At 54.4% G+C, this 12,310-nt stretch overlaps 1 protein-coding gene across 1 annotated transcript; it reads right to left on the bottom strand.

Moving 5' to 3' along the window:
- Positions 1–2,055: 2,055 nt before the first annotated feature.
- Positions 2,056–12,051, bottom strand: GOT1L1 (glutamic-oxaloacetic transaminase 1 like 1). Its single transcript, XM_038384529.2, has 9 exons — positions 11,247–12,051; positions 9,746–9,927; positions 8,060–8,183; positions 7,299–7,411; positions 7,069–7,161; positions 6,813–6,963; positions 6,001–6,166; positions 5,006–5,148; positions 2,056–2,231 (listed from the first exon to the last, which is right to left on the bottom strand). The coding sequence occupies exons 1-9, from the start codon at positions 11,356–11,358 to the stop codon at positions 2,056–2,058; spliced, it is 1,260 nt and encodes a 419-aa protein (XP_038240457.2). The 5' UTR covers positions 11,359–12,051.
- Positions 12,052–12,310: the final 259 nt, after the last annotated feature.

Genomic DNA, 12,310 nt, shown 5'->3' with positions numbered 1-12,310 from the left:
CATAATGACAGGTTTCAGAGTAGCAGCCGTGTTAGTCTGTATTCGCAAAAAGAAAAGGACTCTAAGGTGCCACAAGTACTCCTTTTCTTTTTACGAATACAGACTAACACGGCTGCTACTCTGAAACTAGTGCAACCAGGATTCATTGCGGGGAAGAGATGCGTAACAAGCAGAGGGTACAGTAACCTGAGCTTCAGGTGTGGAAGACTGCGAGCCTCCAGCCCTGGGGGTTTGACTGTCAGCTCCCAGGAGTTCCCTGAATTTTTTTGTGGAGTTAGAGTGACTCCTGCCCTCCCTTTCCTCTGATGGAGTCTCCAGTGACCTGCGCATCAGCAGGAGGCAGATTGCAGCAACTTGAGGCTCCTGCTTTGCCTTGGTGCAGTGTGGTGGCAGGGCCACTCACTCTTGTCCTGTCTCTCCCCCACTTATCCTCTGGCTTCAGGCCAAAGCAATTTGTTGCCTTGAAATTACCTTCAGCGGAAGCCAATACAACCAAAGGCAGGGCTATGTAATCAGACTCAGATGAGATTCCTCACCCCCAGGCTCTGGGATGGAGGGAGGGGAGCTGTGCAGGGAATGGTTACAGACCCACAGTAACAACACAGCTGGCAGTGCACCGGGCCCCCCAAACCAGGCTGGGAATACCCACACCAGCTCCAGACGGGATGCCTGGTGCTTTGGAAAACTGAAAAGCTGAGCGACAGTTTTGTCTAATTGCAAACACAGCAGGGAGGAGCAGAGCATTCTTTGCTTTTCGTTCTCCTAGTGGTGCTTCCTGATTAGCAGCACCTGGTAATGCTGGATTGCTGCTCAGGGGGTCGATCTGAATCTACGGGTCTCTCTCGTGGCATATTCCGCCCAGGGCTTGTGATAGACACTCTGTGCTGGTGGAGGGAGCTGGGCTAGCAGCTCCTGGAGGCTGAAGCCACAGAACATAGGCAGAGGAAGAGCAGGTATAATCCATGCTAGGGGAGCGTGGGCCTTTGCCCCGCAAAGGTGAGAGGTTAATGAGTGCTGAGCTGGAGGACCCACGGCTCAGGGCGGGCTCCGATGGGCATTCAGCCTCCTTGGAGCCGTGCTCTATGACGATGGGTGGGAGACACAACCTTTAGCTAGCAAGGGACAGAGAGCACTTGTTCATGGAGCAACCTCCTGGCCAAGTGGGTCATCAGAAACCCCACCTACAGCAAGAGTTCGTCCCCCTCACTGGGACGCTCTATAGGCTGGATGAGGGGGCTAATGAAAATGCCTGCTGCAGGGTATTGGTACGGCTGAGGATTCTGCAGAAAAGGCCAGATCTCAGGGCTCATGTGGTCTCACCCGCAAGTCCTCAGTGAGGGAAGAGGACCCGTCCAGCCGAACTCTCTGAACAGCTGGGGACTGGTTGGGAGGCCAGGCGGCTTCCTGAGGAGCCAGTCTCTGTGCTGATCACAAGGCATCGGCACTTCCCAGCAAGACATTAATCACCGCTAATAACCCTATCCAGCAGTAATTGCTACCTTTCAAAGCGTGGCTGGAAGTGCCTGAATTACCTCTCCTGTGCACCTGCCTTTTCATGACAAGGCTGGCTCGAGAGCACCAGCTGACAGGGCAAGGGAAGCAGAGATTCCTTTTGGTTTGGGGATTAGCATGGGGGGTTGCAGTGAACAAAGGGAGAAAATAATTCAGGTGCGGGTGGGCAGAGCTGCCCAAGGAGCCCGAGCAGAAGAGGAGGGATGTCGTAGCAAACCAGCCCCTCATTACACCCGTGCACCGACCCAGTGCGCAGGACCCGGGCTCTCTTCTCAGGCCTGGCACTGAGCTGCTGGGTAAGTCACTTCCCGTCTCAGTGCCTCTGGTCCCCCCGTGCCGCTCACTGTATTCATGCCTGGGAAGTGCTCTGAGAGGCGGGGGCAGAAGGGCTGGAACAAGGCAAAGAGCCGATATTCTCCCTATTGTCTTTATTCAGTCAGCATGGCCAAGGCATGCGCTGTGCTCCCAGGGCTGTCTGTGCATCAAGCGCCTTCAGTACCCACAGCACCAAAAACCACCGTGGTTGTGTGAGGCACAACGCTCTCACTCCATCTCTGCCCAGCTCAGGCCTTGCGTCCTGCCTGCCCTGCCGCTTACGGCCTCGTTGATGCTCTGGGCCACGTAATCCAGGTTGTGCGAGTTGATGCTGCAGACACTGACCTGGCTGCTCCCGAGAAGATAGATGTGTTTATGCTTTTCTAGGAAAGCCACCTGGGATGCTAGCAGAAGACACAAGCCTCATTAGTCACTTACTATCCTGAGCCCAGAGCTGGGATGTGGCCGAGTGATCTAAGAACAGGCTGGGAGACAGGAGTCAAGGGGTTCTAGGCAAGTCTCAGTGCCTCAGTTTCCCTTTCTGTTAAATGGGAATAGAAATACTGCCCTCCCTCCGAGGTCATGGAGAGAGGGTCTGGGCAGAGTCATTGCAGATGCGAGGCACTAGCTGCACTATCAGTGCTGAGCAGTGATATGTATCAGCTGCGAGAAATAAACATAGAGAAATCAATACACCTATTAGGGAACAATGCTGCCACGTCCCTCCAATCATTCCACAGGTGTTTCCTAGCCACTAGCCATCCCAGCCTAGGGATTTCGCTCCCCTTGGGGGCTGGAAGCCTTTGGCGAGCATCCCCGGCCAATAAGCAAGTGAAGAACATCACTCTAACAGCTGAGCCGGCCGTTCTACTGGGGAAAAAGGCCAGATGAAACGCCCTGGCTGTGTATCTACAGGGATGGCGTAGCACCACTGCTTTACCCTGCCACCGCCCCCAAACGTCTCCCATGTGCACTAGTCTGGAAGGAGGGCTTTGGCTGGCCTCCACCTGGCCCCCCTGCAGCGACTGTGGTCTCACTGCCATGAGTAGGGAGAAGCCACCGAGACCAGGCATTGTTCTGAAGAACTCCCGCCAGCTGAAACTCAGAGCCAAGGCTGAGTAGAGGTTTGGCCAAAGCCCTCCTCTCCCCAGCTTCCCCCCCGGCTGCAGGGCCCTCCCTGCAAGCCCTCCTGGCTACAGCAAAGATTTTTCGACACAGCAATGACAATGGTGAGCACATACGTTTGCTTGTTATTCATTTGTCCCGCAGCAGTGCCCACCTGCCCCAGTCAGGATCAGGCCCGCCCAGCACCAGGGTTGGGGGGCCCAAACACACAGAGAAACACAGTTCCTGCCAGGCAAATCTCACACTCTAACAGCAGCGCATTTCCTTGGAGTGCTTTGCAAATATTAATGAATGCTGAAGTCTCCCGTCCCCACTGGATGAGAGGTGATGGCTGCTTTACAAAGGTGGGTGTTCAGTGATATTATCCCATGCTTATGGATGGGGACACTAAGGGAGGCAGGTTTCCCTTTGGGAGGTATTTGGGAAGTACTAAGTATAAGCAGCAGCAAAAAGAGGAGACAGCCCTGGACGTTGAAGTCTTTTACCCAAAGAGCACCATAGCATGGGCACAATCCCCCCCACACACAGACCCTCACCTGCCGGTATGCATTAGTCCTTCCCTGGAGGGAAAAGGTGGGGAAGGATTGTCCAGTGATTAGGGCACTAGCGTAGGACTTAGAAGACCCAGATCCAATTCTCTGTCTGCCACAGACTTCATGTTTGACCCTAGGCAAGTCACTTAGTCTCTCTGGGCCTCAGCTCCCTTCTGTAATAGGGATGGCAGCACTGCCCTGCCTCCCAGAGGGGCTGGGAGGACAAACATATGACAGGTTGGGAGGCACTCAGATACTGTGGTGATGGGGCCGTATAAGTGCCTGGAGAGAGGGGGGCTTTTAAACTCTGCTGCGTGCTTCCAGCTGGCTTTGGAATATTGTACCAGCATGAAAAAGGCTCTTGTGCCTGGACTCCTGCCCTGCCCAGCACAGGACTCCTGGCCCCAGCCTGATGAGGCTCTGACAAGTGACCCCAGCAGGATGCCGAAGCTTCCAATGTTTGAAGCCTGGCTATGGAGAACATGGATCCCCACGCCCAGCTCATACCAGCCCTGCAGAGCCGAGGGCTCAGCTCAAAAGGGATCTGTGCAGTCCGTCGGTTCGACGACAACGTTTTCATGCTCTCTCTTTTTGTGGATTCTGGAGTCCAAAGCGTGACACGCGTGCTCGTGAGCAGATTGGGCAGTCAAAGTCATTGGTGAGCCTCTTGGTAGCTGTAGCCGTAGTGAGACACTTTCCCCTTGCAGCTAACAATCGATGACTTGTGTCCTCTTCAAAGGCTTGGAAAGCTCTGAGTGCTGTGTGTGGCCAGGCTGATCTACTTAATGCAGGCTTCTCAAGATCATCCAGTTGTATTGCTGTTCTTGGAGAGAGATGTGCAGGAATGACGTGTACGGGAAGTGAATTAAAATGGGAGAGTCGTTGCACTGGGACCATCCCATTCTCTCGGCTGATGAAGCGTGGCCCAGTGGACAAAAACTGTTACAGCTGGAGGCTGCTTTAGCTGCAGGGGACAGCCAGGACTTCTGCAGTGCCCCATCTCGCCCTCCACAGAATGTTGCTTTTCAAGCCGTTGGACCAATATATAGTCTCCTTCACCTTGGCTACCAGAACAGTCTCTGTATGCTTGGGAGGACAATCCCTAAATCGCCGTCAGCTTCCACACTGCCGGTTACCCTCCCCTGGTTTAGCCCACCCGCCAAGGCAGTTTACCGGGGTGTGGCCGCTGTCACATGCTTACAACTCCTCGGAGCCATAGGTGAGAGCTGGGTGTCCAGTGAGGACCAGAGAGGAAAAGAACCACTCAGGGAGTGCGGCAGTTCAAATCACTCAAAGGTGCTTCCTCTCCCATACACCCCCATGAAAAGGTGACAGAAGTGCAAAGGATGGACTGACTCATGCCCCACCCGCAGCAAGGACAGGCTGCTGCCCAGCCTCTGAGGATGAAAGGCCTTTCCCAGCACCCTGGCTTACTGCCACAGCAGGGAATGGAGGAGCGCAAGGTTCACACAGCTGCCCAGGACTCTGGCGGCGCGGAGGAGGGGCAGGCGGGTACTTACGGAGCAGCCCGGTGAAGCTGCGTGTCCCTGACTGGGCCGTGAGGTGCTCCCAGCAGCCAGGCGTACCGAGAATCCGCAGCTTCTCCTTCAGCTTCTCCCGGATCAGCATGATCCTCTCCGCCAGCGTCCGGAGACTCTGCTTCCTGCAGGGTGCAGCAGGAGGGTTACAGGGATCTCACTTCCCCTTCTAAGGGACTAATGGCTTCGCTGGGCTTGGTGGGGGGGCTTCCTGAGCTCCCCAACCCCGGCTCACAAGACCTGTCCGGGTCTGGTGAGGCAGGTCCTGGCTGCTCTGGGTAGATGGCAATGATCACATGGCCCTTTCAGTTGCAGAAGGGGTTTGTCACAGGGTGACTGGCCCCTGCAAGAAAGGAAGCAGGGTTCAGTGCACCCAGACTGATTACCTGCAGCCCAACGGGGCTTAAGGAAGGCACCTGGGTCTTATAAAGGGAGAGACAGCTGCAGAGGAGGGGGCGTCTGCCTGCAGAGCCTGCAGGAAGTAAGAAGGCCCCTGGAGGGCCTTGTGGCAGCAGGGAGTAGATGCCAGCAGGGAAGGCCAGGCCTAAGGCACGAGATGGTGGAAGAAAGGCAGACGCTCCGGGCGGAGGGGCTGCCCAGCTGGGCACTGGGATGAAAGTCTGAATTCTATTTTGAAAGACTTTGTGCAGGATGTAATAAGTTGGACCCCAGAATATCTGAACTGTGTGGGCTTTTTAAGGGAGCCTGAGTGAAGGGGAAACTGAGGCAGATTTAATCAGCACCATACTTGGCCAGAGGGGGTGATATAGGTCAGGCATTCCCTTAGAGGGGTTCCCCCCAGTGTCTCCTCCCCCTGCACCCCAGAGCTGGCTGCAATTTGCAAAGCACCTTAGGCTGCTCCAGAATGAAAGGGGCCCTGAGCCCGCCTAAGGCTGTAACCCTAGTGTCCTGCTGGAAAGCATGAACTACGTGTGGTTTATCCGGCCTGGTGCAGCAGTCGCCCCTCTCCCCCTTACCACTTGCTCAGCAGGGCTGGATTGTTCAGCACCGTGGCGATGACCCGGGCTCCTAAATTAGCAGGAGTGTACCACATCCCCATCACTTGCTTCTGCAGCTGGGAGCGGATTCCCAGCAGCGTCTCGTTGTCCCTCGCCACCACAATCAGGTTCCCCACCCGCTCATCTGCCCAGGTGACAAGAGCAGCGTGGCAGGTGGGACGTACACCCCCACACACACACATGCAAAGGGTCCCTCCCTGTCCCCAGAGCCAGCCTTACCCCAGGCTCTGCCCTTTCCAGCCCCAGCCCCTTCCAGCCCATGGACCTCCCCCCGAGTCCACACACACCACCCCTGCTGTGGGAAGGGAGCCAGTTCATTCAGTTTTGCTCTCCGAGACTCCAGGTGTCCTTTCCGCTGCCTGCAGCGACACCTAGTGCCTGTTCGGGGGTCCAGCATTGTCTAAGGGCAGGTACCCAACTACCCGGGCTTCAGCCAGCCGGGGTACGTCGCCATCCGCTGCCATTCACCCTCCCGGCTGCATTGTAGCCGCGTCCTTAGAACCGAATGAGGCTGGCCCTTGTCTCACAGGAGCCCCCGCTGGCATCACCCTGAGGGGCAGGAGACGCGAGCCAGCCGGGACCATCCTGTGTTCCTGAGCCCCAGCCTCAAAGAGCCCTTAGCAGGCACCTGAGGCCACATGGGGAGAGTGGCGGGGAGAAGCTGCCCAAATTAAACACCCTGCTTCAGAAAGTCAAGGCTTCCCCTCCGCCTCCCATTCCAGCTCTCCCCCAGACCCTCTGCATGTGTGGCTGTGAGCCCAGGGACTCACTGTATAAGCCGAAGGTTTTCGAGAAGGATTGGGCACAGAAGAGCTCAAACCCTTGGGCCACAAAGTGTCGCAAAGCCCAGGCGTCTCTGTCCAGGTCTCCGGAGGCCAGCCCCTGAGCTGGGACGTCAAAGAAGGGGAAGAGGCGCTTCCTCTGGGGACACAGTGAGGAACGGAGCACACAGTGAGACTCTGTCAGCATGGTAGGCAGGGCCAGTGGCAACAGGAGCTGGAGGAAAGCCCCTGCTCTCAGACTTACCCCCATGACCCTGGCAACTTCTTCCCACTGCTTGGGAGTCAGGCCGGTTTCCTCGGGAGCATGCAGCAAAACTATGGAGCAGTCCGGGGCACTCTAAAAGCAAGAGAGAGCCTGAGCTGCTAGCATGGGCTGCCTGCCATTGGCAGTCAGGTTGGGCAGCCACTGAGCAGCTGCGAGATGTGAATAGACTTGGGCGAGAGGTACTTGCAAAGCTCCAGCCAGCTTCATACCTCCAGCACCTCCAGGAAGTCTTCTATGGCTACAGCCAGCCTCACAGTGTCCCAGTAATGGTATGGCCGGATCTCTGTAAAGCCGGCATCTTGGAATATACACCGGAGGCTGTCTGTGGGGACATAAACCGGGCAGGTGAGCAGGGGTGTAGAGGATAGGATTGGGTACTAGCCCTGGAAATAGTTTATGAGCTCTCTTGTGGTGCTCACTGTAGTCCAAGAGTTAGAAGCTGTTATCCTGGACCCATCGGTGCCCCTGTGATTTCTTCATAGTGTCATTCTCATGTGAAGAGCTAACACCCCCAGGGGCTTCATTCAAACTGCTTGTGAGCAAGGCAGAGAAAAGCAATAGCTGTGAGAAAAGTGCAGGGAACCCAGCCAAATTCTTAATGCTGAGCAGGATTCCTGTACACACCAAAATATCACCTGCTCCCAGGCTTAAAACAGATGGGAGAGGAGAGCCCCTTGGGGATCGTCCGAGCTACACACCGCGTCTCAGGGGTTACAACCAGCAGCAGGCTCAGCAGAGAGGCCGAGCGTTAAACGAGGCATGGGTCTGTCCTCGCTGCACCTGGTCGTTAGATTGTTAGACACGCTGAGAGTTCTGTTGAGTTTCAGAGCTGCTGTTGCACAGTTAAATGCCGTTTGGTTTTCCTTTGTAACACAACTACCCCTGTGCTCACTCTGTTACCGAACTGGCCTTTCCCATGTATCACATATAGAGCAATACTGGAACCAGGGCTCAAGCAGACATCACTTACCCCACTGCGGCAAGGCAATATAAACTGTTATGGGACTCGGGTTACTTCTATTGTACCAGCGCCGGAGGAATTCGGCTCCAATTCGAACAGCTCCCGTCCCTCCTACTGTGTGAACGCCACCTGCCTGGCTTACATGGAGACAAGAGAGCATCAGCTTTTACATCACCTGCCTGTTAGACCAAATGTCTCAGGGCTGCTGCATCTCTAGTACACTAGAACACGATCCCCCCAGAACAAGGCATTACTGGAAATACCTGCGAGAGACAAGCTATAATGATACCACCTGAGAGCATGCAGTGCTGCGCAGGGCTTTGAAGAATATCCCTTTGTACATGGGCCTGTCTCACGCATTCAAACTAGCCTACTCTGGACCCTACCACCACCTCCTGCGGGACATAGAACCATGCTTCTGCAATTTGACAGGGACAATGTACGTCCTCCGCCAGGAAGCCAAACTAGACAGAAAAGCCCTACCCCGGCTGGCAACTTCTGTCCTTAGAGCATCTCTTGCACCGAGGACCCCTCACAAAGGATGCAGACAGCAGAAGGGGGGGGGGAATAGTTTCACAAAAATTGCCATGATTTTCAATGTTATTTTTCATCTCAATTGGAAGGAGATTTTCCAACCAGAACTGGCTTTTTAGGAAACGGTGTGGTTTTCCAGTTGTGTCAATGGGCTAGAGTCTAGGAGAGGTGTTTTTAAAACTGTAGATAACTCAGAATAATCATTTTACCCACCATTGAAACACAGAGACCTTTTCCTTAGCAATGTTGGTCTGGTAGTGCCTGAAAGCCCCATTGTGCTAGGTGACACACAAAGAAACCGTGAGAGAGAAACCCGCCTCTGCAGACCTTACAGTCCACACAGATATAAAAGGATTATTGGCCTATTTTACAGATGGGGAACTAAGGCACAGAATGATGCAATAACTTCTCACAGGTAGTCTGTAACAGAGCTGGGAATCAAACCCAGGTCTCCAGAGGGCCAGGCCAGCACCACCACCAGAAGGCCAGCCTTCAAGGACAATAACTAACTAGACCACAGTTAGGAAGTGGGACTCCTCTCTCCCAGGTCTTTCAAAAAGAGTCCTGGGGTCTTTAAAGTCCATGGAAAGTTGCCTGGAGATGACAGCACAGTGGATACTTTCCTGGAGGCAACTTGGCTATTGGCTAGACTAAGGGCTTAGGGATCAGGAAACCAACAGTTGTATTAAAGGGTTGCATCTAGGTTACCGGGACTGGTGTCTGAGAGACGGGCACACAGCTAATGGTGGGAACTGATTATGCTCACTGGTGGATTTGTTGCCCTGGTCTATGGTAGCTCCAGCCAGATCTGCCATTGCCCAGTATAACCACACCCACTCTAGGGAGCTGTATGGTTGTAACCATATTGGTTACTCACTGACACTTAGAGTGATACAAAAGCTGTGCATGGACTGGCCCTAGCAGAGGGGGGATGGGGCTAGATGGGGCAGGCTGGTTCCAAGAAGCTTGATGAAGTCGACATAAGTTACCATGAGAAGCACTGAGCAGGGGTTCAGAAGGTGTAGGGCATGGGGCCCATGGGGTTTGCCTGCCTGTAGAGGGTGGGGGAGAGCTGGGTGGTTTCTCTTGCGGGTGGGGTGGGGGTGGGGTCTTCCAAACTCAAAGATTTCAGCGTCCAGCAGCTGCTTGCAGAGTCCATACCCTGTTCTCAATCACAGCCCGGCTCTCCATGCCAAGTGCCAGCTTGGTAGCTGCCCTGGTGAACTCAGGGAACCCAAGCACCGGGAGGTACTCGTGGTCCAGGGTTGGGTCGTTGGAGATCTGCAGCAGGATCTGTCTCACGGTTGGGCAGACCCACGCTTTGCCAGTTTCAGTCTGGCAGTCTGCAAGAAGAAAGAGCGGGCCAAGCTGTCCATGGGCGACAGGTGCATCACCGTCCCAGACGCACACAATTTGCTAGTTTTTTTAAAAAAAATCCTTTTCTTTAAGTAAAATTCTACATGACCCGACTGCTGCTGGGAGGTGCGTGTCTGCAGCACTGCAGACTTGTGGCCTTTGCTTAGCCCCCGAGAAGGTACCCAGACAGCAGCAGTTCCAGCTTCTCCTTTTCCCTCATATGCACTAGAGAATCTCAACCCCCACCCCGCAGGTACCAGGGTTTGTGAGCACAGGCATCCATGGCTCCTCTGACAATGATTAATGCCTGATCGCACTAGTGGCCAACTGGCAGTGACTGCAGAGATAGCAGGACAAGGTACCCACAGCCGAAGACATGACCAGCAGCAGGTGCTCACTTGCAGGACTCCGCAACTCTACAAGCAATAACTTTTATTTCATTGCATTTTTAAGGGGGCTTTTTCTTTCACAAGAGAAAACCATCTGTGACTGCCCTACCTGCCAGAGACATTTGCAATCCTTGTAGCATGGCTGGAATCAGACAAGGGGGTGTACAAGAAGTCACCTTCCTACACTGCCTCTCTGCCCCATCTGTACCTTGGCTTCATCACTGCTGAATTCACCCTGTATGCACAGCTACATTTTAATTCAGGCCTATTTTAATTCATGCCTCCTCCTGATTGTCATTATAGCTGGTGATGGTGTCACAGGCAGAAGGGCAACACCCCGGGGAGGTTTTGTCAGCTTGGTAGTTAATATACTGTGCATGAAATCGTGAACTCCATTAAAGTCAACAGCAAAACTCCCATTGATTTCAACAAGGCCAGGTTTTCACCCCTTTTGATTGGTAAAGCAAGCAAATGTGATCCAGCCCCAGCAGAGAGAAAACAAACCCAGACTCCCATGGCAAGACTTAGCTCCAGCCTGTTAGAGCCGGAAATCTTACTCAGGGTCTGTCTACACTGCAAGCTGGGGCTGCAATTCCTAGCTCTCAAGCTAACGTGTTAAAAAGAGAATGCAGCTACAGCAGCATGAGGGACTAGCTGCCCCAAGCATGTCCCCAGCTGAGATGAGGGGCAGCTCATTCCTGCTGCCAGTCACAGTGCTGTGCACGGCAGCTTGCTCAGAGCTAGCATGGTTATGCCTCCTTAAGCCAGAATTTACAATGCCCTTGGAAGAGGCGTGGAGTTGTGAATGCTGACCACAGACCCACATTTTAGGCTCCCCTGCAGTCAGATGACATTCTGTCCCTGGTGGGGAAAAGATTGCAGCCCAGAGTGTGTGGCAGCCAACCAGCAGGACCTACCCCAGTGGTCAAGGTACACCTTGTCAGGGGATGGATCCTCCCAGTAGGCATCCAGGAGCCGGTCCGCTTCCCTCACAAGCGGGACATCGAGGAAGAGAGAGAGCGTGGCCATGGCCCAGCATCGGCAGGAGGACCCTGCGGTTTCACGCTGGTCCTTCGCTTGCACCCAAAGGGTCACTCAGCTGCCCCCAGGAGAACCCCAGGCTCTGCCCGGCCATGGAATGTTGGGACAGGCGTTGCCCAGGAAACGGTTGTTCTGAGCGATGCAGGAAGGTGCCTTGGTGCCCAAGTCCCATCATTAGGTACCTCTGTGATCCACTGATCTGCTCGGCTGCTGCCTCAGCTCACTCAGCACCTACCTTTCTTCCTTGGGGCATGCACGCTGCTGCAGCCTGCTAGGTGCCAGACTCCTGCCTCCCACCCCAGCCCCAGCTCAAGTCACAAGCGAGGAAAGATGGGAGTTCGTCTGCCTATGTGGCATGCAGGGGCCCCATCCAGCAGGCAAAGAGACCACCTACCGCATTGGGACCCTCAGACAAAACAGCCAGGGGAGGGAAGAGGCACAGCTCCCTATAACTGTTAGCCTGGTGAATAGGGGACTCACCCATGCAATGGGAGACCCCCCAGTTCAAGTCCCCCCTTCTCCTGTGGGGGAGAAGGGATTTGAATGGGCTCTGTCACCTTTCAAGTGAGCATCCACCCACTGGCCTCGGGACTATTCTGAATGGGGAAGCAGACATTAAAGAAAGCACAAGTTCAGAGGAGAGGCATTAGGCAGCTGAAGTATTGACATTGCATTTAAGTCACAGTGGCTTTGTATGACGGGAAATTGGGCCTGGCCATGAAGAAAGGCATGTAAAGCAGGAATGCTGCTGAGTGTCCATGGAACAGAAGGGAGAAGGATGATAACAGAGTATCAGGATCTCCTTTTAACATATGACCGGGGGAAGCGAGCAATGTTCTTCCCTGCTAGACCCAGCTTCCCCTGCTACCCCAGCAGAGATGCAATATGAAGTTCTTGCAGTTTAGGGAGGATTCTACCCCACCCCCACCGCATCTAGTGC

This window comes from Dermochelys coriacea, chromosome 26 (assembly GCF_009764565.3).
Source record: "Dermochelys coriacea isolate rDerCor1 chromosome 26, rDerCor1.pri.v4, whole genome shotgun sequence".
Classification (NCBI taxonomy): Eukaryota; Metazoa; Chordata; order Testudines; family Dermochelyidae; genus Dermochelys; species Dermochelys coriacea.
Note: the sequence above shows the minus strand (reverse complement) of the source record. Positions and strands in the feature narration are given on the sequence as shown.